The following is a 23,893-nucleotide window of genomic DNA, read 5'->3' on the forward strand; positions in this document are numbered from 1 at the left end:
AGAGCAGGGTTATTATGAGTAATAAACAGTAGGTAGTCTACAAGAGTAGGGTTATTATGAGTAATAAACAGTCGATAGGGTTATTATGAGTAATAAACAGTAGGTGGTCTACCAGAGTAGGGTTATTATGAGTAATAAACAGTAGGTATTCTACCAGAGGAGGGTTATTATGAGTAATAAACAGTAGGTAGGGCACCAGTGTAGGGTTATTATGAGTAATAAACAGAGGTTGTCTACCAGAGTAGGGTTATCATGAGTAATAAAAAGTAGGTAGTCTACCAGAGTATGGTTATTATGAGTAATAAACAGTAGATAATGTACCCGAGTAGGGTTATTATGAGTAATAAACAGTAGGTAGTCTACCAGAGTAGGGTTATTATGAGTAATAAACAGTAGATAATGTACCAGAGTAGGGTTATTATGAGTAATAAACAGTAGGTAGTCTACCAGAGTAGGGTTATTATGAGTTATAAACTGTAGATAGGGTACCATAGTAGGGTTATGGGTAATAAACAGTAGGTAGTCTACCAGAGTAAGGTTATTATTGGTAATAAACAGTAGGTAATCTACCAGAGTAGGGTTATTATGGGCAATAAACAGTTGGTGGTCTACGGGAGTAGGGTTATTATGGGTAATAAACAGTAGGTGGTCTACCGGAGTAGGGTTATTATGGGCAATAAATATTAGGTAGTCTACCAGAGTAGGGTTATTATGGGTAGTAAACAGTAGATATGGTACCAGAGTAGGGTTATTATGAGTAATAAACAGTAGGTAGTCTACCAGAGTAGGGATAATATGAGTAATAAACAGTAGGTAGTCTCCCAGAGTAGGGTTATTATGGGTAATAAACAGTAGGTTGTCTACCAGAGTAGGGTTATTATGAGTAATAAACAGTAGGTAGTCTACCAGAGTAGTGTTATTATGAGTAATAAACAGTAGGTAGTCTACCAGAGTAGGGTTATTATGGGCAATAAACAGTAGGTTGTCTACCAGTTTAGGGTTATTATGAGTAATAAACAGTAGGTAGTCTACCAGAGTAGTGTTATTATTGGTAAAAAAAAACAGTAGGTAGTCTACCAGAGTAGGGTTATTATGAGTAATAAACAGTCGATATGGTTATTATGAGTAATAAACAGTAGGTGGTCTACCAGAGTAGGGTTATTATGAGTAATAAACAGTAGGTATTCTACCAGAGGAGGTTTATTATGAGTAATAAACAGTAGGTAGTCTACCAGAGTAGGGTTATTATGAGTAATAAACAGTAGGTATTCTACCAGAGGAGGTTTATTATGAGTAATAAACAGTAGGTAGTCTACCAGAGTAGGGTTATTATGAGTAATAAACCGTCGATATGGTTATTATGAGTAATAAACAGTAGGTTGTCTAGCAGAGTAGGGTTATTATGAGTAATAAACAGTAGATATAATAACCATACTCTGGTAGACTATGGTTATTATGAGTAATAAACAGTAGGTAGTCTACCTGAGTAGGTTTATTATGGGTAATAAACAGTAGGTAATCTACCAGAGTAGGGTTATTATGAGTAATAACCAGTAGGTAGTCTACCAGAGTAAGGTTATTATGGGTAATAAACAGTAGGTATCCTAACATAGTAGGGATATTATGGGTAATAATCAGTAGGTAGTCTACCAGAGTAGGGTTATTATGAGTAATAAACAGCAGGTAGTCTACCAGAGTAGGGTTATTATGAGTAATAAACAGTAGATATGGTACCATAGTAGGGTTATGGGTAATAAACAGTGGGTAGTCTACCAGAGTAAGGTTATTATGGGTAATAAACAGTAGGTAATCTACCAGAGTATGGTTATTATGAGTAATAAACAGTAGATCATCTACCAGAGTTGGGTTATTATGGGTAATAAACAGTAGGTAGTCTACCAGAGTAGGGTTATTATGAATAATAAACAGTAGGTAGTCTACCTTAGTAGGGTTATTTTGGGTAATAAACAGTAGGCAATCTACCAGAGTAGGGTTATTATGAATAATAAATAGTAGGTAGTCTACCAGAGTAGGGTTATTATGAATAATAAATAGTAGGTAGTCTACCAGAGTAGGGTTATTACGGGTAATAAACCGTAGGCAGGGCACCAGAGTAGGGTTATTATGAGTAATAAACAGTAGGTGGTCTACCATAGTAGGGTTATTATGGGTAATAAACAGTAGGTAGTCTACCAGAGTAGGGTTATTATGGGTAATATACAGTAGATAGTCTACCAGAGTAGGGTTATTATGAGTAATAAACAGTAGGTAGTCTACCTTAGTAGGGTTATTATGAATAATAAACAGTAGGTAGTCTACCAGAGTAGGGTTATTATGGGTAATAAACAGTAGGTAGTCTACCAGAATAGGGTTATTATGAGTAATAAACAGTAGGTAATCTACCAGAGTAGGGCTATTATGAGTAATAAACAGTCGATAGGGTACCAGAGTAGGGTTATTATGAATAATAAACAGTAGGTAGTCTACCTTAGTAGGGTTATTATGAGTAATAAACAGTAGGTAATCTACCAGAGTAGGGTTATTATGAGTAATAAACAGTAGGCAGGGCACCAGAGTAGGGTTATTATGGGTAATAAACAGTAGGTAGGGCACCAGAGTAGGGTTATTATGGGTAATAAACAGTAGGCAGGGCACCAGAGTAGGGTTATTATGAGTAATAAACAGTAGGCAGGGCACCAGAGTAGGGTTATTGTGGGTAATAAACAGTAGGTAGGGCACCAGAGTAGGGTTGTTTTGGGTAATAAACAGTAGGTAGGGCACCATAGTAGGCCAAGAGGGCAGCGATGATAAGCAGTAGAAGCCACAGTGCAGTATGGGGGATGAGGGAGTTTTCAGGAGAGCTGCCATAGTTATTCACCAGCAGCAGTAGAGAACCTGCAGGGTTCAACAACAGGTCTGAAGTCATCAGGCTTCAGACCACACAAACTCAAAAAAACATTGTTTAACAAGAAGCCATGAACACAGCTCCATATTCGCCCTCTATTGGCCAAGTTTCTGTACTGCAACTTGCCGATGCACCTGACCACCTTCCCTCACATCTCTCATGAAGTCTATTTTGAGAAACAGCCTGCATTCATGTACAATATAATGCAAATAATATAAACCTTCTCGCACATTTATTGTGATCACAATATTTCATATGAGAGCTATTAGGATCATCAAAATAAATAGTAAATTAGAAAACAAATTAAAAGTACCACTACCTTGTTGTATTGAATATGCTTTTATTGTCCATTTTCCATGCAATAAACTCAACAATACATTTGTTTTACTATGTATTTAAAGTTCTATTCCTAATTCTTTAGAAGGTTTAAGGCTTAATAAAAAGTTATGGAAATTGAACCGATCAGAAATCAGAAGGTTCACTTACCGCCGGAGATCCTGAGAATGTCCATGGAGAAATGAAGCGACTCTGTCTCGAGCCATCACAGGAGCATCTGATGCACTGAGGTTAAAAATACGTATTATGTGGTCGTATTATTATTAGAACACTGGATGGTTGGGAGTATAACACGGGATGGTTGGGAGTATAACACTGGATGGGTGGGAGTATAACACTGGATGGGTGGGAGTATAACGGGTGGGAGTATAACACTAGATGGGTGGGAGTATAACACTGGATGGTTGGGAGTATAACACGGGATGGTTGGGAGTATAACACGGGATGGTTGGGAGTATAACACTGGATGGTTGGGAGTATAACACTGGATGGTTGGGAGTATAACACTGGATGGGGGGGAGTATAACACTGGATGGTTGGGAGTATAACACTGGATGGTTGGGAGTATAACACTGGATGGGTGGGAGTATAACACTGGATGGTTGGGAGTATAACACTGGATGGTTGGGAGTATAACACTGGATGGGGGGGAGTATAACACTGGATGGTTGGGAGTATAACACTGGATGGTTGGGAGTATAACACTGGATGGTTGGGAGTATAACACTGGATGGTTGGGAGTATAACACTGGATGGTTGGGAGTATAACACTGGATGGTTGGGAGTATAACACTGGATGGTTGGGAGTATAACACTGGATGGGTGGGAGTATAACACGGGATGGTTAGGAGTATAACACTGGATGGTTGGGAGTATAACACTGGATGGTTGGGAGTATAACACTGGATGGGTGGGAGTATAACACGGGATGGTTGGGAGTATAACACGGGATGGTTGGGAGTATAACACGGGATGGGTGGGAGTATAACACGGGATGGTTGGGAGTATAACACGGGATGGTTGGGAGTATAACACTGGATGGTTGGGAGTATAACACTGGATGGGTGGGAGTATAACGCGGGATGGTTGGGAGTATAACACGGGATGGTTGGGAGTATAACACTGGATGGTTGGGAGTATAACACTGGATGGGTGGGAGTATAACACTGGATGGTTGGGAGTATAACACTGGATGGTTGGGAGTATAACACTGGATGGGGGGGAGTATAACACTGGATGGGTGGGAGTATAACACGGGATGGTTGGGAGTATAACACTGGATGGTTGGGAGTATAACACTGGATGGGTGGGAGTATAACACGGGATGGTTGGGAGTATAACACTGGATGGTTGGGAGTATAACACGGGATGGTTGGGAGTATAACGGGTGGGAGTATAACACTAGATGGGTGGGAGTATAACACTGGATGGTTGGGAGTATAACCCTGGATGGTTGGGAGTATAACACTGGATGGTTGGGAGTATAACACTGGATGGTTGGGAGTATAACCCTGGATGGTTGGGAGTATAACACTGGATGGTTGGGAGTATAACACTGGATGGGTGGGAGTATAACACGGGATGGTTGGGAGTATAACACTGGATGGTTGGGAGTATAACACGGGATGGTTGGGAGTATAACACTGGATGGTTGGGAGTATAACACTGGATGGGTGGGAGTATAACGGGTGGGAGTATAACACTAGATGGGTGGGAGTATAACACTGGATGGTTGGGAGTATAACACGGGATGGTTGGGAGTATAACACGGGATGGTTGGGAGTATAACACTGGATGGTTGGGAGTATAACACGGGATGGTTGGGAGTATAACACTGGATGGGGGGGAGTATAACACTGGATGGTTGGGAGTATAACACTGGATGGTTGGGAGTATAACACTGGATGGGTGGGAGTATAACACTGGATGGTTGGGAGTATAACACTGGATGGTTGGGAGTATAACACTGGATGGGGGGGAGTATAACACTGGATGGTTGGGAGTATAACACTGGATGGTTGGGAGTATAACACTGGATGGTTGGGAGTATAACACTGGATGGTTGGGAGTATAACACTGGATGGTTGGGAGTATAACACTGGATGGTTGGGAGTATAACACTGGATGGTTGGGAGTATAACACTGGATGGGTGGGAGTATAACACGGGATGGTTAGGAGTATAACACTGGATGGTTGGGAGTATAACACTGGATGGTTGGGAGTATAACACTGGATGGGTGGGAGTATAACACGGGATGGTTGGGAGTATAACACGGGATGGTTGGGAGTATAACACGGGATGGGTGGGAGTATAACACGGGATGGTTGGGAGTATAACACGGGATGGTTGGGAGTATAACACTGGATGGTTGGGAGTATAACACTGGATGGGTGGGAGTATAACGCGGGATGGTTGGGAGTATAACACGGGATGGTTGGGAGTATAACACTGGATGGTTGGGAGTATAACACTGGATGGGTGGGAGTATAACACTGGATGGTTGGGAGTATAACACTGGATGGTTGGGAGTATAACACTGGATGGGGGGGAGTATAACACTGGATGGGTGGGAGTATAACACGGGATGGTTGGGAGTATAACACTGGATGGTTGGGAGTATAACACTGGATGGGTGGGAGTATAACACGGGATGGTTGGGAGTATAACACTGGATGGTTGGGAGTATAACACGGGATGGTTGGGAGTATAACGGGTGGGAGTATAACACTAGATGGGTGGGAGTATAACACTGGATGGTTGGGAGTATAACCCTGGATGGTTGGGAGTATAACACTGGATGGTTGGGAGTATAACACTGGATGGTTGGGAGTATAACCCTGGATGGTTGGGAGTATAACACTGGATGGTTGGGAGTATAACACTGGATGGGTGGGAGTATAACACGGGATGGTTGGGAGTATAACACTGGATGGTTGGGAGTATAACACGGGATGGTTGGGAGTATAACACTGGATGGTTGGGAGTATAACACTGGATGGGTGGGAGTATAACGGGTGGGAGTATAACACTAGATGGGTGGGAGTATAACACTGGATGGTTGGGAGTATAACACTGGATGGTTGGGAGTATAACACTGGATGGTTGGGAGTATAACACTGGATGGGTGGGAGTATAACACTGGATGGTTGGGAGTATAACACTGGATGGTTGGGAGTATAACACTGGATGGTTGGGAGTATAACCCTGGATGGTTGGGAGTATAACACTGGATGGTTGGGAGTATAACACTGGATGGGTGGGAGTATAACACTGGATGGTTGGGAGTATAACACTGGATGGTTGGGAGTATAACACTGGATGGTTGGGAGTATAACACTGGATGGGTGGGAGTACAACACAGGGTGGGTGGGAGTACAACACTGGGTGGGTGGGAGTACAACACTGGGTGGATGGGAGTACAACACTGGGTGGGTGGGAGTATAACACTGGGTGTGTGGGAGTATAACACTGGGTGGGTGGGAGTATAACACTGGATGGGTGGGAGTATAACACTGGATGGGTGGGAGTATAACACTGGATGGGTGGGAGAATAACACCTGATGGGTGGGAGTATAACACGGGATGGGTGTGTGTAAAACACTGGATGGGTGGGAGTATAACACTGGATGGGTGGGAGAATAACACCTGATGGGTGGGAGTATAACACTGGATGTATGGGAGAATAACACCTGATGGGTGGGAGTATAACACTGGATGGGTGAGAGTATAACACGGGATGGGTGGATGTTTATATCCAGCAGCATACCACCCTGCAAAACACTGCTGGCTTGCTTCTGAAGCTAAGCAGGGTTGGTCTTGGTCAGTCCCTGGATGGGAGACCAGATGTTGCTGGAAGTGGTGTCGGAGGGCCAGTAGGAGGCCCTCTTTCCTCTGGTTTAAAAAATATCCCAATGCCCCAGGGCAGTGATTGGGGACACTGCCCTGTGTAGGGTGCTGTCTTTCGTATGGGAGGTTAAACGGGTGTCCCGACTCTCTGCGGTCATTAATGATCTCATGGCACTTATCGTAAGAGCAGTGGTGTTAACCCTGGTGTCCTGGCTTAATTGGCCATCAAACCATCACGGTCACCTAATAATCCCCAATTACAATTGGCTCATTCATCACCCTCCTCTCCCCTGTAAGTATTCCCCAGGTCGTTGCTTCAAATGAGAATGTTCTCAGTCAACTTACCTGGTAAAATAACAAATAAATAACACGTCATGGTTGGGCGTATAACATGAACGTCTAGCAGCTCAAAGTTTGCGAAATCAAGTGTCATCACGGACAGCTGTAGAATGTGTACTAATAGCAACTTTTAAACTACTTACGACTGTAAATTATATTCTAACCCATACAGGCCATTTAAAAGCTATGTGTGTCCAAACTTCTTATCTGTATGACAATGATGACATTCTAAGATGGCAGAAAGATTGTCAGAACGGTTCAGGAAGTTGTGCCCTGTGAAAGGATGTGGATTTTCCACAATAGTGATCCTTTATAGGCTCTACAAATCTCAATTGACACATGTATCTAGTATCCTGATCTATTAACCCGACTAGTAACCTGATGTAGTATCCTGATCTAGTAACCTGATCTAGTAACCTGATTGAGTAATCTGATCGAGTAGCCTAGTCTAGTAACCTGATCTAGTAACCTGATCTAGTAGCCTGACTAGTGGCCTGACTAGTATCCTCAAGAATCCTTGATGCCCTTCCAGACTCCCTCCGCCTACCCAAAGATGTCAGAGTACAAAAATCAGTTAACCACCTAACTGAGGAACTCAATTTAACCTTGCGTAATACCCTAGATGCAGTCACACCCCTAAAAACTAAAAACATTTGTCATAAGAAACTAGCTCCCTGGTATACAGAAAATATCCGAGCTCTGAAGCAAGCAACCCGAAAATTGGAACGGAAATGGCGCTCCACCAAACTGGACGTCTTCCGACTAGCTTGGAAAGACAGTACCGTGCAGTATCGAAGATCATCCGATTTTTCCAACTTAATTGAGGAAAATAAGAACAATCCAAAATGTATTGTTGATACTGTTGCAAAGCCAACTAAAAAGCAGCATTCCCCAAGAGAGGATGGCTTTCACTTCAGCAGTGATAAATTCATGAACTTCTTTGACGAAAAGGTAATGATCGTTAGAAAGTAAATTATGGACTCTTCAAATCTGTGTATTCCTCCAAAGCTCAGTTGTCCTGAGTCTGCACAACTCTGCCAGGACCTAGGATCAAGGGAGACACTCAAGTTTTTCATACTATATCTCTTGACACATTGATGAAAATAATCATGGCCTCTAAACCTTCAAGCTGCATACTGGACCCTATTCGAACTAAACTACATAAGAGCTGCTTCCTGTGCTTGGCCCTCCTATGTTGAACATAATAAATGTCTCTCTATCCACCAGATGTGCACCAAACTCACTAAAAGTGGCAGTAATAAAGCCTCTCTTGAAAAAGCCTAACCTTGACCCAGAAAATATTAAAAACTATCGGCCTATATCGAATCTTCCATTCCTCTCAACATTTTTAGAAAAAGCTGTTGAGCAGCAACTCACTGCCTTCCTGAAGACAAACAATGTATACAAAATGCTTCAGTCTGGTTTTAGACCCCATCATAGCACTGACACTGCACTTGTGAAGATGGTAAATTACAGAGGCTCTGTCCTCGTGCCCCTAGACCTTAGTGCTGCTTTTGATACCATCGATCACCACATTCTTTTGGAGAGATTGGAAACCCAAAGTGGTCTACACAGACAAGTTCTGGCCTGGTTTGGATCTTATCTGTTGGAAAGATATCAGTGTGTCTCTGTAGATGGTTTGTACTGACAAATCAACTGTAAATTTCAGTGTTCCTCAAGGCTCTGTTTTAGGACCACTATTGTTTTCACTATATATTTTACCTCTTGGTGATGTTATTCGGAAACATAATGTTAACATTCACTGCTATGCGGATGACACACAGCTGTACATTTCAATGAAACATGGTGAAGCCCCAAAATTGCCATCCCTGGAAGCCTGTGTTTTAGACATAAGGAAGTGGATGGCGGTAAATGCTCTACTTTTATACTCTGACAAAACAGAGATGCTAGTTATTGGTCCCAAGAAAAAGAGATCTTCTGTTGATCTTACAATGAATCTTGATGGTTTACAGTTGTCTCAAATAAAACTGAAAGATCTCGGCGTTAATCTGGACCCTGATCTCTTTTGACATACATGCCAAGACTGTTTCAAGGACAGCTTTTTCCGTCTACGTAATATTGCACATATCAGAATCTTTCTGTAAAAAATGATGCAGAAAAATTAATCCATGCTCTTGTCACTTAAAGATTAGACTACTGCAATGCACTACTTTCCGGCTACCCGGATAAAGCACTAAATAAACTTCAGTTAGTGGTAAACACGGCTGCTAGAATTGACTAGAACCAAAAAAATGTGATCATATTACTCCAGTACTCTCTACACTGGCTTCCTGTTAAGGCTAGGGCTGATTTCAAGGTTTTACTGCTAACCTACAAAGCATTACATGGGCTTGCTCCTACCGATCTTTCCGATTTGGTCCTGCCGTACATACCTACACGTACGCAATGGTCAGAAGACGCAGGCCTCCTTTCTGTCCCGAGAATTTCTAAGCAAACAGCTGGAGGCAGGGCTTTCTCCTATAGAGCTCCATTTTTATGGAATGGTCTGCCTATCCATGTGAAAGATGCAGATTCAGTCTCAAACTTTAAGTCATTATTGGATACTCATCTCTTCAGTGGGTCGGGTCATATGATATAGTGTACTCTGGCCCTGGAGTGTGAAGGTGAACGGAAAGGCACTGGAGCAACGAACCGCCCTTGCTGTCTCCACCTGGCCGGTTCCCCTCTCTCCACTGGGATTCTCTGCCTCTAACCCTATTACAGGGGCTGAGTCACTGGCTTACTGGAGATCTTCCATGCTGTCCATAGGAGGGGTGTGTCACTTGAGTGTGTTGGCGCCCCCCCTTGACCTACCTAGCTGACTATGACTGAGATATGGCCCACCTAGCTGACTATGACTGAGATATGGCCCACCTAGCTGACTATGACTGAGATATGGCCCACCTAGCTGACTATGACTGAGATATGACACACCTAGCTGACTATGACTGAGATATGGCCCACCTAGCTGACTCTGACTGAGATATGGCCCACCTAGCTGACTATGACTGAGATATGACACACCTAGCTGACTATGACTGAGATATGGCCCACCTAGCTGACTATGACTGAAATATGACCCACCTAGCTGACTATGACTGAGATATGGCACACCTGTCTGTAAATACAAACTGTGTTTATTGTAGTCTTCGCTATACTGTCTATAAATAAATGATTCTGTAGACTGATAATCTACACAGTATTTTCATCAATACTGACACACTGACACTATCCATCCATCCATCCATCCATCCATCCATCCATCCATCCATCCATCCCATCCAACCAGTGTCTTAGAGATGTCAGAATGACTTAGCAGATTTAACATTGGTCAAACAGAGGAAGGCAGCAGCAGTTTCCCTTTCCCCTCCCTGCATCAGTCCCGTACAGACAGCCAGCCCTTCAGCCTTCTATGTAAAGCTGTAACCCAGACCACACCTCCGTGGGCGGGGCCAGGGCAGCCTGGGCAGGAAGGGTATAAAGCCAATAGGATTCCAGTTTCACTACAACAGGAGACAGCAGGTAGGAGAAGACGCCACAGACGGAACAGACCATATACTACTGTAGTGTACCTTTACAAGGTGAGAGAACTACTACTGCTGCTAGTAAACTAGTAGTCTACTTCCCTATTACGTTAGTATTCATGTTGTATTTAGAGTTGGAAATGTGACGCCAGGTGAACATTGTGGTTTTAGGATGGAAATGTGGTAACGTTCTTTGTCTTTTATACACAACACAACAGCAATACTTTCATGTAGACTTGCAACATTTACAATATTTATAATGATCTGTGAACTGATGCTTATCTAAATCTCTGTGCTTTCTGTTCCTTTACACCGACTCTACTCTCCACTCCACTTCCTGTTTCTATCTGCCTCTACCAGGTGTTGTTGACTAGAAACATAGAGAGAGAGGGAGGGAAGAAGGGGGGAGGAGAGAGACAGAGAGAGAAAGGGAGTGAGGGAGGGAGACAGAGAGAGAGCGCGGGAAGGGGGAGGAAGAGAGATAAAGAAAGAGAGAGAGAGTGGTGTGTTTCCTGTGTTGTTTGTTACCTGGAAACAGTCCTCCAGAGACTCAGTCATGTTCGGATTTTCAGGAGACTTCTGTCACCGGTGGACCTGAGGCCTTTAAATGTTTAATAGTTGCTGCTGGGAGGTGCCAAGTCATCTTAAATGGCACCCTATTCCCTATATAGTGCACTCGTTTTTGACCAGAAGTAGTACACTATATAGGGAATAGGGTGCAATTTGGGAGGCAAACCTTGGTGTACCTGACACTACATTGACCAATCAATTTGGTTTTTGTAACATTACACACGGACACTCAGCTATGTGGTGTATGTAACCTGCCCCTCCATGTGCAGTGAGCTGCATTGATGGTAAAACAAGGGGGTTTGTAAGGACACAGTCTGGGGAACAGTTTAATCAAACAGCTGTTAGTGCTATCCCTGTCTCCATTCTGTTGTTCTGGTCTAACTCCAGACAATATGGTGTGTGTGTGTGTGCGTGTGTGCGTGTGTGCGTGCGTGTGTGTGTGTGTGTGTGCGTGTGTGTGTGTGTGCGTGTTTGTGCGTGTGTGTGTGTGTGTGTGCGTGTGTGTGTGTGTGTGTGTGTGTGTGCGTGTGTGTGTGTGTGTGTGTATGTGTGTGTGCGAGTGTGTGTGTGTGTGTTGCAGGAGCCATGGTGAAGTGTGTAGCCGTAATTCTGTCAGGGTGTGGAGTCTATGATGGGACTGAGATCCACGAGGCGTCAGCTGTACTGGTCCACCTCAGCAGGGCCGGAGCTAAGGTAAGGGTTGTCTACATTAGGGTTACGGCCTAAGGTAAGGGTGGTCTACATTAGGGTTAGGGGCTAAGGTAAGGGTGGTCTACATTAGGGTTAGGGCCTAAGGTGAGGGTGGTCTACATTAGGGTTAGGGTTAGGGGCTAAGGCAAGGGTGGTCTACATTAGGGTTAGGGGCTAAGGTAAGGATGGTCTAAATTAGGGTTAGGGGCTAAGGTAAGGGTGGTCTACATTAGGGCCGGAGCTAAGGTAAGGGTGGTCTACATTAGGGTTAGGGCCTAAGGTAAGGGTGGTCTACAATAGGGTTAGGGGCTAAGGTAAGGGTGGTCTACATTAGGGTTAGGGGCTAAGGCAAGGGTGGTCTACATTAGGGATAGGGGCGAAGGTAAGTGTAGTCTACGTTAGGGTTAGGGGCTAAGGTAAGGGTGGTCTTCGTTAGGGTTATGACTGGAGCTAAGGTAAGGGTGGTCTACGTTAGGGTTAGGGGCTAAGGTAAGGGTGGTCTACATTAGGGTTAGGGGCTAAGGTAAGGATGGTCTACATTAGGGTTAGCGGCTAAGGTAAAGGTGGTCTACGTTAGGGTTAGGGGCTAAGGTAAGGGTGGTCTACATTAGGGTTAGGGGCTAAGGCAAGGGTGGTATACGCTAGGGTTAGGTGCTAAGGTAAGGGTTGTCTACATTAGGGTTAGGGGCTAAGGTAAGTGTAGTCTACGTTAGGGTTAGGGGCTAAGGTAGGGGTGGTCTACGTTAGGGTTAGGGGCTAAGGTAAGGGTGGTCTTCATTAGGGTTATGACTGGAGCTAAGGTAAGGGTGGTCAACTTTAGGGTTAGGGGCTAAGGTAAGGGTAGTCTACGTTAGGGTTAGGGACTAAGGTAAGGGTGGTCTACATTAGGGTTAGGGCCTAAGGTAAGAGTGGTCTACGTTAGCGTTAGGGGCTAAGGTAAGGGTGGTCTACATTAGGGTTAGGGGCTAAGGTAGGGGTGGTCTACGTTATTCTTAGGAGCTAAGGTAAGGGTGGTCTACGTTAGGGTTATGGGCTAAGGTAAGGGTGGTCTACATTAGGGTTAGGCGCTAAGGTAAGGGTGGTCTACATTAGGGTTAAGGTCTAAGGTTAAGGTGGTCTACGTTAGGGTTAGGGGCTAAGGTAAGGGTAGTCTAAATTAGGGTTAGGGGCTAAGGTAAGGGTGGTCTACGTTAGGGTTAGGTGCTAAGGTAAGGGTTGTCTCCATTAGGGTTAGGGGCTAAGGCAAGGGTGGTCTACATTAGGGTTAGGGGCTAAGGTAAGTGTAGTCTACGTTAGGGTTAGGGGCTAAGGTAAGGGTGGTCTTCGTTAGGGTTATGACTGGAGCTAAGGTAAGGGTGGTCTACGTTAGGGTTACGGGCTAAGGTAAGTGTGGTCTACATTAGGGCTGGAGCTAAGGTAAGGGTGGTCTACATTAGCGTTAGGGGCTAAGGTAAGGGTGGTCTACATTCGAGTTAGGGGCTAAGGTAAGGGTGGTCTACATTAGGGTTAGGGGCTAAGGTAAGGGTGGTCTACGTTAGGGTTAGTGGCTAAGGTAAGGGTGGTCTACGTTAGAGTTAGGGGCTAAGGTAAGGGTAGTCTACGTTAGGGTTAGGGGCTAAGGTAAGGGTGGTCTACGTTAAGGTTAGGTGCTAAGGTAAGGGTTGTCTCCATTAGGGTTAGTGGCTAAGGCAAGGGTGGTCTAAATTAGGTTTAGGGGCTAAGGTAAGCGTAGTCTACGTTAGGGTTAGGGACTAAGGTAAGGGTGGTCTACGTTAGGGTTAGGGGCTAAGGTAAGGGTGGTCTTGGTTAGGGTTATGACTTGAGCTAAGGTAAGGGTGGTCTACGTTAGGGTTAGGGGCTAAGGTAAGGGTGGTCATCATTAGGGGAAGAGCTAAGGTAAGGGTGGTCTACATTAGGGTTAGGACCTAAGGTAAGGTTGGTCTACGTTAGGGTTAGGGGCTAAGGTAAGGGTGGTCTACATTAGGGTTAGGACGTAAGGTAAGGGTGGTCTACGTTAGGGTTAGGGGCTAAAGTAAGGGTAGTCTCCATTAGGGTTAGGGGCTAAGGTAAGGGTGGTTTACATTAGGGTTAGGGGCTATGGTAAGGGTAGTCTACGTTAGGCTTAGAGGCTAAGGTAAGGGTGGTTTACATTAGGGTTAGGGGCTATGGTAAGGGTGGTCTACATTAGGGTTAGGGACTAAGGTAAGGATGGTCTAAGTTAGGGTTAGCGGCTAAGGTAAGGGTGGTCTACGTTAGGGTTAGGGGCTAAGGTAAGGGTGTTCTACATTAGGGTTAGGGGCTAAGGCAAGGGTGGTCTACGTTAGGGTTAGGTGCTAAGGTAAGGTTTGTCTACATTAGGGTTAGGGGCTTAGGTAAGGGTAGTCTACATTAGGGGCTAAGGTAAGGGTGGTCTACGTTAGGGTTAGGGGCTAAGGTAAGGGCTGTCTTGGTTAGGGTTATGACTGGAGCTAAGGTAAGGGTGGTCGACATTAGGGTTAGGGCCTACGGTAAGGGTGGTCATCATTAAGGTTAGGACCTAAGGTAAGGGTGGTCTACATTAGGGTTAGGACCTAAGGTAAGGGTGGTCTACGTCAGGGTTAGGGGCTAAGGTAAGGATGGTCTACGTTAGGGTTAGCGGCTAAGGTAAGGGTGGTCTACGTTAGGTTTAGGGGCTAAGGTAAGGGTGGTCTACATTAGGGTTAGGGGCTAAGGCAAGGGTGGTCTACGCTAGGGTTAGGTGCTAAGGTAAGGGTTGTCAACATTAGGGTTAGGGGCTAAGGCAAGGGTGGTCTACATTAGGGTTAGGGGCTAAGGTAAGTGTAGTCTGCGTTAGGGTTAGGGGCTAAGGTAAGGGTGGTCTTCGTTAGGGTTATGACTGGAGCTAAGGTAAGGGTGGTCAACGTTAGGGTTAGGGGCTAAGGTAAGGGTAGTCTACGTTAGGGTTAGGGGCTAAGGTATGGGTGGTCTACATTAGGGTTAGGGCCTAAGGTAAGGGTGGTCTTCATTAGGGCTATAGCTAAGGTAAGGGTGGTCTACATTAGGGTTAGGACCTAAGGTAAGGGTGGTCTACGTTAGCGTTAGGGGCTAAGGTAAGGGTGGTCTACATTAGGGTTAGGGGCTAAGGTAAGGGTGGTCTACGTTAGGCTTAGGAGCTAAGGTAAGGGTGGTCTACGTTAGGGTTACGGGCTAAGGTAAGGGTGGTCTACATCAGGGATCGGGACTAAGGTAAGGATGGTCTACATTAGGGTTAGGGGCTAAGGTAAGGGTGATCTACATTAGGGTTAGGGGCTAAGGTAATTGTGGTCTACATTAGGGTTAGGGACTAAGGTAAGGATGGTCTACGTTAAGGTTAGCGGCTAAGGTAAGGGTGGTCTACGTTAGGGTTAGGGGCTAAGGTAAGGGTGGTCTACATTAGGGCTGGCGCTAAGGTAAGGGTTGTCTAAATTAGTGTTAGGTGCTAAGGTAAGGGTGGTCTACATTAGGGTTAGGGGCAAGGGTAAGGATGGTCTACATTGGGGTTAGGGGCTAAGGTAAGGGTGATCTACATTAGGGTTAGGGGCTAAGGTAATTGTGGTCTACATTAGGGTTAGGGACTAAGGTAAGGATGGTCTACGTTAAGGTTAGCGGCTAAGGTAAGGGTGGTCTACGTTAGGGTTAGGGGCTAAGGTAAGGGTGGTCAACATTGGGGCTGGAGCTAAGGTAAGGGTAGTCTACATTAGGGTTAGGGCCTAAGGTAAGGGTGGTCTACATTAGGGTTAGTGGCGAAGGTAAGGGTTGTTTTCATTATGGTTCCGACTGGAGCTAAGGTAGGGGAGGTCTACATTATGGTTACGACTCGAGCTAAGGTAAGGGTGGTCTACATTGGGGTTAGGGGCTAAGGTAAGGGTGGTCTACATTAGGGTTGTGGCTGGGACTAAGGTAAGGATGGTCTACATAAGGGTTAGGGCTAAGGTTAGGGCTGGGGCTAATAGAAGATATTAGTCTCTAACATCCTACCCCTCCTCACTCCTCCCCTCTTCTTCTCCCCCTCTCCTCCCCCTCCTCTCCTCTCTTCTCCTCCCCCTCTCCCCCTCTCCTCTCCTCTCTTCTCCTCCCCATGTTCTAACCTTCTCCCACCTCTCACCTCCTCTCCTAACCCCCCCTCCACCTCTTCTTCACTCCTCTCCTCTCACCTCCTCTCCTAACCCCTCCGCCTCCCCATCCTCTCTTCTCCTCTCTTCTCTTCCCCCTCTCCTCCCCCTCCACTCCTCTCCTCTCCTGTCCTCCGCCTCCCCATCCTCTCCTCTCCTCCCTTCTCCTCCCCCGTCCTCACTCCTCCCCTCTTCTCCTCCCCCTCTCCTCCCCCTCCTCCCTCCTCTCGCCTCCTCGCCTAACCCCTCATCCGCCTCCTCTTCACTCCTCTCCTCTCCTCCACCCTCCTCCGCCTCCCCATCCTCTCCTCTCTTCTCTCTCCTCCCCCTCTCCTCCCCCTCCTCACTCCTCCTCTCTTCTCCTCCCCTTCCTCTCCCCTTCCATCTCCCAGGTCCAGATGTTTGCCCCCAACGAGGACCAAATGCATGTAGTGAACCACTGTGAGGGGAAACCCACGGCTGAGAAACGCAACGTCCTGGAGGAGAGTGCTCGAATCGCCCGCGGCGATGTGTCTGACCTTGCCGAGCTAGAGATCACCGCCTTCGACGCCCTCGTTATCCCAGGTGAGCATTACTCCTTCATCTAGCACCAGCACATTGATAATATGATACTGGTACTGACTAACACAGTCCTGTCTTAATATTTTATCAGTAAACACTTTATCATCTCTCCTTTATTCTATATCTCTCTTACTATATCATCTCTCCTTTATTCTATATCTCTCTTACTATATCATCTCTCCTTTATTCTATATATCTGTTACTATATCATCTCTCCTTTATGCTATATCTCTGTTACTATATCATCTCTCGTTTATGCTATATCTCTGTTACTATATCATCTCTCCTTTAATCTATATCTCTGTTACTATATCATCTCTCCTTTATTCTATATCTCTGTTACTATATCATCTCTCCTTTATGCTATATCTCTGTTACTATATCACCACTCCTTTTTTCTATATCTCTGTTACTATATCATCTCTACTTTATGCAATATCTCTGTTACTATATCATCTCCCCTTTATTCTATATCTATGTTACTATATCATCTCTCCTTTATTCTATATCTCTGTTACTATATCATCTCTACTTTATGCTATATCTCTGTTACTATATCATCTCCCCTTTATTCTATATCTCTGTTTCTATATCATTTCTCCTTTAATCTATCTCTGTTACTATATCATCTCCCCTTTATTCTATATCTCTGTTACTATATCATCTCTCCTTTATTCTATATATCTGTTACTATATCATATCCCTTTTATGCTATATCTCTGTTACTATATCATCTCTCCTTTATTCTATATCTCTGTTACTATATCATCTCTCCTTTATGCTATATCTCTGTTACTATATCATCTCTCCTTTATTCTATATCTCTGTTACTATATCATCTCTCCTTTATGCTATATATCTGTAACTATATCATCTCCCTTTTATGCTATATCTCTGTTACTATATCATCTCTCCTTTATGCTATATCTCTGTTACTATATCATCTCCCTTTTATGCTATATCTCTGTTACTATATCATCTCCCTTTTATGCTATATCTCTGTTACTATATCATCTCTCCTTTATGCTATATCTCTGTTACTATATCATCTCCCTTTTATGCTATATCTCTGTTACTATATCATCTCTCCTTTATGCTATATCTCTGTTACTATATCATCTCTCCTTTATGCTATATATCTGTTACTATATCATCTCCCTTTTATGCTATATCTCTGTTACTATATCATCTCTCCTTTATGCTATATATCTGTTACTATATCATCTCTCCTTTATTCTATATCTCTGTTACTATATCATCTCTCCTTTATGCTATATATCTGTTACTATATCATCTCCCTTTTATGCTATATATCTGTTACTATATCATCTCCCTTTTATGCTATATCTCTGTTACTATATCATCTCTCCTTTATGCTATATATCTGTTACTATATCATCTCCCTTTTATGCTATATCTCTGTTACTATATCATCTCTCCTTTATGCTATATCTCTGTTAATATATAATCACTCTTTCACTATGACTTCATTTCAATCATTCCACTCCCATCAACCCCAAACATGACCAAACCACTGGTCTCCACGGTGCTCCTCTCAACTGAACTGTGTTTTGTTTTGCAGGTGGTTTTGGCGTGGCTAAAAATCTGTCTGACTGGGCTGTGAAGGGGAAGGAGTTCACGGTTCAACCCCAAGTAGAGAAGCTGATTAAGGGGTTCCACGCTGCAGGCAAGCCCCTGGCTATGTGCTGCATCTCCCCTGTCCTAGCTGCTAAGGCCCTGCCGGGGTGTGAGATCACCGTGGGACAGGACAAGGAGTGTGAGAGGTGAGTTACAATGTCTCAGTTGTGTGTGTGTGTGTGTGTGTGTGTGTGTGTGTGTGTGTGTGTGTGTGTGTGTGTGTGTGTGTGTGTGTGTGTGTGTGTGTGTGTGTGTGTGTGTGTGTGTGTGTGTGTGTTGATATGTTTTAACAGAACAAAGCAGTATGTTTTTAACCCTGCTGCTTTTCTTCTCCCTCCTGCCACTAGATGGCCCCATGCCCAGACGGCAACTTCCATGAAGGAGCTGGGCTGTAAACACGTGAATAAGAAAGTGGGGGAGGTCCACATCGATGTGAAGAACAAGCTGGTCACCTCCTCCGCCTTCATGTGTAACGCTCCCATACATGAGGTGTTTGACGGGGTGGGCGTCATGGTTACAGAACTGCTCAAACTGGCCTAGGACACGTCTGAGATTCAGAATACTGATTAGCTGTGCTTCTCAAAAGGCACTCTGTTCCCTTTATAGTGCTGATGTGACCTTCCCAAAAGGCACCCTGTTCCCTTTATAGTGCTGATGTGATCTTCTCAAAAGACACCCTGCTCCCTTTATAGTGCTGATGTGACCTTCTCAAAAGACACCCTGTTTCCTTTATAGTGCTGATGTGACCTTCTCAAAAGACACCCTGTTCCCTTTATAGTGCTGATGTGATCTTCCCAAAAGACACCCTGTTTCCTTTATAGTGCTGATGTGATCTTCTCAAAAGGCACCCTGTTCCCTTTATAGTGCTGATGTGACCTTCCCAAAAGACGGGAATAGGGAGCTATTTGGGAAGTGACCTCACAATCATGTTTGTTGTTGTTGTTGTTGTTTGTTTACCTGGAGACCCTCCTGATGGGAATGTAATGGACACACAGAAGAAGCAGAAGAAGATAGTGTTTCTGTTGCTTCATCTGTCTGACTGTGGGATGACTTGTGTTTTCATCAACCTCGTAATAAAAGTACAACCAAATTCTGGAATGAACGACTTCTCATTTGATTAGTTTTTTCAGCTGACCACTAGGTTTTTATATGGTATATTATTGTCATACGGGGTTATGAACAGCTCGTTCTTTCTCTGTGTATTTAGCATACAGGTTAGATTGACAGAGTACATCCAGTTGGCACATAGTGGGGAATTCCCACCCGAGTTAAGCGGTTAAATGGAATGGAATTCACTTTTATGCACTTTTCTCTCTACACAGCAAATTGCCCCGTGTTGATTTTTCAGTGTAACATTTATAGTGTTGATTCAGGAATTAAATTCACTCTGTAAAATAACCCCCAGTCTTGGAGTTAATAACCCTGGGTTGCTCGTCTTTTCAGTTCACTGCAGCTAGTTCGCTGCACACTCAAACTGGACAGTTTTATCTCAAGTCTCTTCATTCAAAGACTCAATCGTGGACACTCTTAATGACAGTTGTGGCTGCTTTGCGCGATGCATTGATGTCTTCTACCTTCTTGCCCTTTGTGCTGTCGCTGTACATTTCAAAGTGCTGAACAAATGGTTATATTGACTACGTCCGTCGTCGCTCATTAATGTCTTAATCGAAATTTCGGATTGCCTCTTATCCACTTGTCGTAGCCTTTTGCCATAGTTTGTACATCTCAATTGTCAGTAGAAACCACATTTGTTTAAGCAAGTCAGTCATATCTGCTATGTTTTTTTAAAAGGCAGTAAATGACTGAAGTGTCTGGCTGCCAGACAAGGCTTGTGGTGGATGAATCAGAATTAGTTGGGTAACATAGATGATTAAGATGTCTTGTCTGCATAATATGCTTATGTGATATACGTGTTATTAGAATGTATACCTTTGGTCTCTGGTGTTGGCAGTTGTATTTCTTCCCTCCGCTGGGGCTCAGTCACCTGGGGGCTCAGTCACCTGGGGCTCAGTCACCTGGGGCTCAGTCACCTGGGGGCTCAGTCACCTGGGGCTCAGTCACCTGGGGGCTCAGTCACCTGGGGCTCAGTCACCTGGGGCTCAGTCACCTGGGGCTCAGTCACCTGGGGCTCAGTCACCTGGGGGCTCAGTCACCTGGGGGCTCAGTCACCTGGGGGCTCAGTCACCTGGGGCTCAGTCACCTGGGGCTCAGTCACCTGGGGGCTCAGTCACCTGGGGCTCAGTCACCTGGGGCTCAGTCACCTGAATGTGTCTACCTATTCTTAAACCATGTGAAGGGGTGGCGGTGGCTAGGAAAAACTCCCTAGAAAGGCCAAAACCTAGGAAGAAACCTAGAGAACCAGGCTATGAGGGGTGGCCAGTCCTCTTCTGGCTGTGCCGGGTGGAGATTATAACAGAACATGGCCAAGATGTTCAAATGTTCATAAATGACCAGCATGGTCAAATAATAATAATCACATAATAATCACAGGCAGAACAGTTGAAACTGGAGCAGCAGCACGGCCATGTGGACTGGGGACAGCAAGGAGTCATCATGTCAGGTAGTCCTGAGGCATGGTCCTAGGGCTCAGGTCCTATGAGAGAGCGAAAGAAAGAGAGAAAGAGAGAATTTGAGAGAGCATACTTAAATTCACACAGGACACCGGATAGGACAGGAGAAGTACTCCAGATATAACAAACTGACCCTAGCCTGACCCTAGCCCCCCGACACATAAACTACTGCAGCATAAATACTGAATGCTGAGACAGAAGGGGTCAGGAGAAACTGTGGCCCCATCCGAGGACACCCCCGGACAGGGCCAAACAGGCAGGATATAACCCCACCCACTTTGGCAAAGCACAGCCCCCACACCACTAGAGGGATATCTTCAACCACCAACTTACCATCCTGAGACAAGGCCGAGTATAGCCCACAAAGACCTCCGCCACGGCACAACCCAAGGGGGGGGCGCCAACCCAGACAGGAAGATCACATCAGTGACTCAACCCACTCAAGTGACGCACCCCTCCTAGGGACGGTATGAAAGAGCCCTAGTAAGCCAGTGACTCAGCCCCTGTAATAGGGTTAGAGGCAGAGAATCCCAGTGGAAAGAGGGGAACAGGCCAGGCAGAGACAGCAAGGGCGGTTCGTTGCTCCAGAGCCTTTCCGTTCACCTTTACACTCCTGGGCCAGACTACACTCAATCATATAGAGATATAGAGATATAGAGATGAGTCTTCAGTAAAGACTTAAAGGTTGAGACCGAGTCTGCGTCTCTCACATGGGTAGGCAGACCATTCCATAAAAATGGAGCTCTGTAGGAGAAAGCCCTGCCTCCACCTGTTTGCTTAGAAATTCTAGGGACAATTAGGAGGCCTGCGTCTTGTGACCGTAGCGTACGTGTAGGTATGTACGGCAGGACCAAATCGGAAAGATAGGTAGGAGCAAGCCCATGTACTGCTTTGTAGGTTAGCAGTAAAACCTTGAAATCAGCCCTAGCCTTGACAGGAAGCCAGTGTATGGAGGCTAGCACTGGAGTAATATGATCAAATGTTTTGGTTGTAGTCAGGATTCTAGCAGCCGTATTTAGCACTAACCATGTGTATGTAATAAATAAAATGTGAATTGATTTGATGTGATTTGTCATGGAAAGAGTAAGTGTTCTTAATATTTTGCACACTCAATGTATGTGATGTATTATCATTAACGGTTACATTTTATTGATAACATTTGCCTACATTAGGAACTCCCTTGGTGAAGTCCACAGGACTGAAAATTAGCAAATTCAACATACATGTCTCTATCACTATCACTGACACATACAGATCAGTGGTAACAATACAATTCACTGGAAAAGGCAATGCACACCGGGAAATTATACTCCAGGTGTGCCTTATTGGGGGCATGGCTTTCAAATTGTTATTTTTGGCCACCCGTGAGAGGCAGTGTTGTATCAGTTTAGCTGGATATGCTTGCGCTAATTTACATTTATAATGTCTGCTGCCGGTTCTGATGTCTTAAATGTTTACATAAGAGCATGTAGCAATAAAGACTTGTGAGTGTAGTTTGTAATGTCCTTAACTCAACATTGACCTTGTCAAGAAATACGGACCTCTTGATGTAGTGTTTAAAACTACTATATGAGGTGTTATTGTAGAACTCCATTGGGGTAAACAATAAACACTTCCTGGTGTTAAAACTACTATATGAGGTGTTATTACATAACACTGAAAGTGTTAATGCCCTAACACAGACAAAGTGTAACAGCATCAGCACTGAGTACAGTGTTAATTTAACACTCAAAAGTTTGGACCGTATAGACACTGGCCCAATTTTAAATGTAACACTGTTAGGGTTCATGTGAACTAGGCAAGTCAGTTAAGAACAAATTCTTAATTACAATGACGGTCTACACCGGCCAAACCCGGACGATGCTGGGCCAATTGTGTTCCGCCCTATGGGACTCCCAAACGTGCTAATATTGTACTGTCACTAAGTTTGATCATATTTATTTTAGTTATAAGAAATGTGAAAACTTTAGCAAGTCGTTTATCATTTGATTGTTACTATATTTAGAAATAATATCCATCATTTCAAGCCCTATTGCCCCAGTTTTGTTGAATCTGAAAAAATCTATGATTTTCATAATATTTGTACAATGTACATCAGCAATTTCTAACTATTTTAACCAGGAAGTGTCACGACTTCGACCGACGGTGGCTCCCCTTCCCGTTCGGGTGGCGCTCGGCGGTCGTCGTCGCCGGCCTACTAGCTGCCACTGATTCTTTCCTCCCCCTCCTTATGTGTTTATTGAGTACACCTGTTTTGAGTTGAGTATAATTAGTGAGGCTTTATTAGTCAGCCGGCCCGCCTGGTTCTTTGTGAGGGATTGATTATTGTGACCTTCTGTTTTGTATGTAGAGGAGCGTGTTTGTTCCTGGTCGTATATTTTGGTTGTGAGCACCCTGTGTTGCGTTTTTTGGACATTAAATAGCACTACCTCGCACTCTCTGTTTCCTGCGTCTGACTCCACACCCACGACACCCGGAGCGTTACAGGAAGGGGATTTCCAGACCTTTCTAAAGCTACGCAGCATCACCCGTTATTGTTTGTAGCCTCCTCGTGAAAAATAATGATGTTTGGGTAAGTTTATTTAGGTGGAAATCTACATGTTGCCCTTTCATTCAACTGGTTAAAATCCCAATCCCAGAATCTTTTACAAATGAAACATAGTTTGATACAAAGTAAGGCCCACCAAGTTCCACATAGAAAGATGCCAGTGTATAGTGAGATGGTTTATTCAACACGTAAATCACAATACGACACATGAAGAGGTAATATAGCATGAAGTCC

The 23,893-nt window shown here is 44.5% G+C and overlaps 1 protein-coding gene across 2 annotated transcripts; it reads left to right on the plus strand.

The window, feature by feature from the left end:
• Positions 1-10,860: 10,860 nt before the first annotated feature.
• On the plus strand, positions 10,861-19,643 carry LOC118946043 (glutamine amidotransferase-like class 1 domain-containing protein 3A, mitochondrial). 2 transcript variants are annotated; one of them, XM_036970133.1, is made up of 6 exons: positions 10,861-11,009; positions 12,103-12,215; positions 16,735-16,906; positions 18,486-18,687; positions 18,889-19,127; positions 19,171-19,643. In XM_036970133.1, exons 2-5 carry the CDS (start codon positions 12,108-12,110, stop codon positions 19,079-19,081), a joined length of 675 nt encoding a protein of 224 aa, XP_036826028.1. In that variant the 5' UTR covers positions 10,861-11,009; positions 12,103-12,107; the 3' UTR covers positions 19,082-19,127; positions 19,171-19,643. The 2 variants fall into 2 exon arrangements, with proteins under 2 accessions (XP_036826028.1, XP_036826027.1); XM_036970132.1 differs by having other exon boundaries at positions 18,889-19,643.
• The last annotated feature ends 4,250 nt before the right edge of the window (positions 19,644-23,893 follow it).

Source organism: Oncorhynchus mykiss, chromosome 31 (assembly GCF_013265735.2).
Source record: "Oncorhynchus mykiss isolate Arlee chromosome 31, USDA_OmykA_1.1, whole genome shotgun sequence".
NCBI classification, from domain to species: domain Eukaryota; kingdom Metazoa; phylum Chordata; class Actinopteri; order Salmoniformes; family Salmonidae; genus Oncorhynchus; species Oncorhynchus mykiss.

Excerpts from the sequence above, each read along its gene's own strand:
- LOC118946043 (XM_036970132.1), top strand. The coding sequence starts at position 12,108 with ATGGTGAAGTGTGTAGCCGTAATTCTGTCAGGGTGTGGAGTCTATGAT. Across the intron at positions 12,216-16,734 it reads TCAGCAGGGCCGGAGCTAAG|GTCCAGATGTTTGCCCCCAA; the intron begins GTAAGGGTTGTC and ends TCCATCTCCCAG. Across the intron at positions 18,688-18,888 it reads CAGGACAAGGAGTGTGAGAG|ATGGCCCCATGCCCAGACGG; the intron begins GTGAGTTACAAT and ends TCCTGCCACTAG.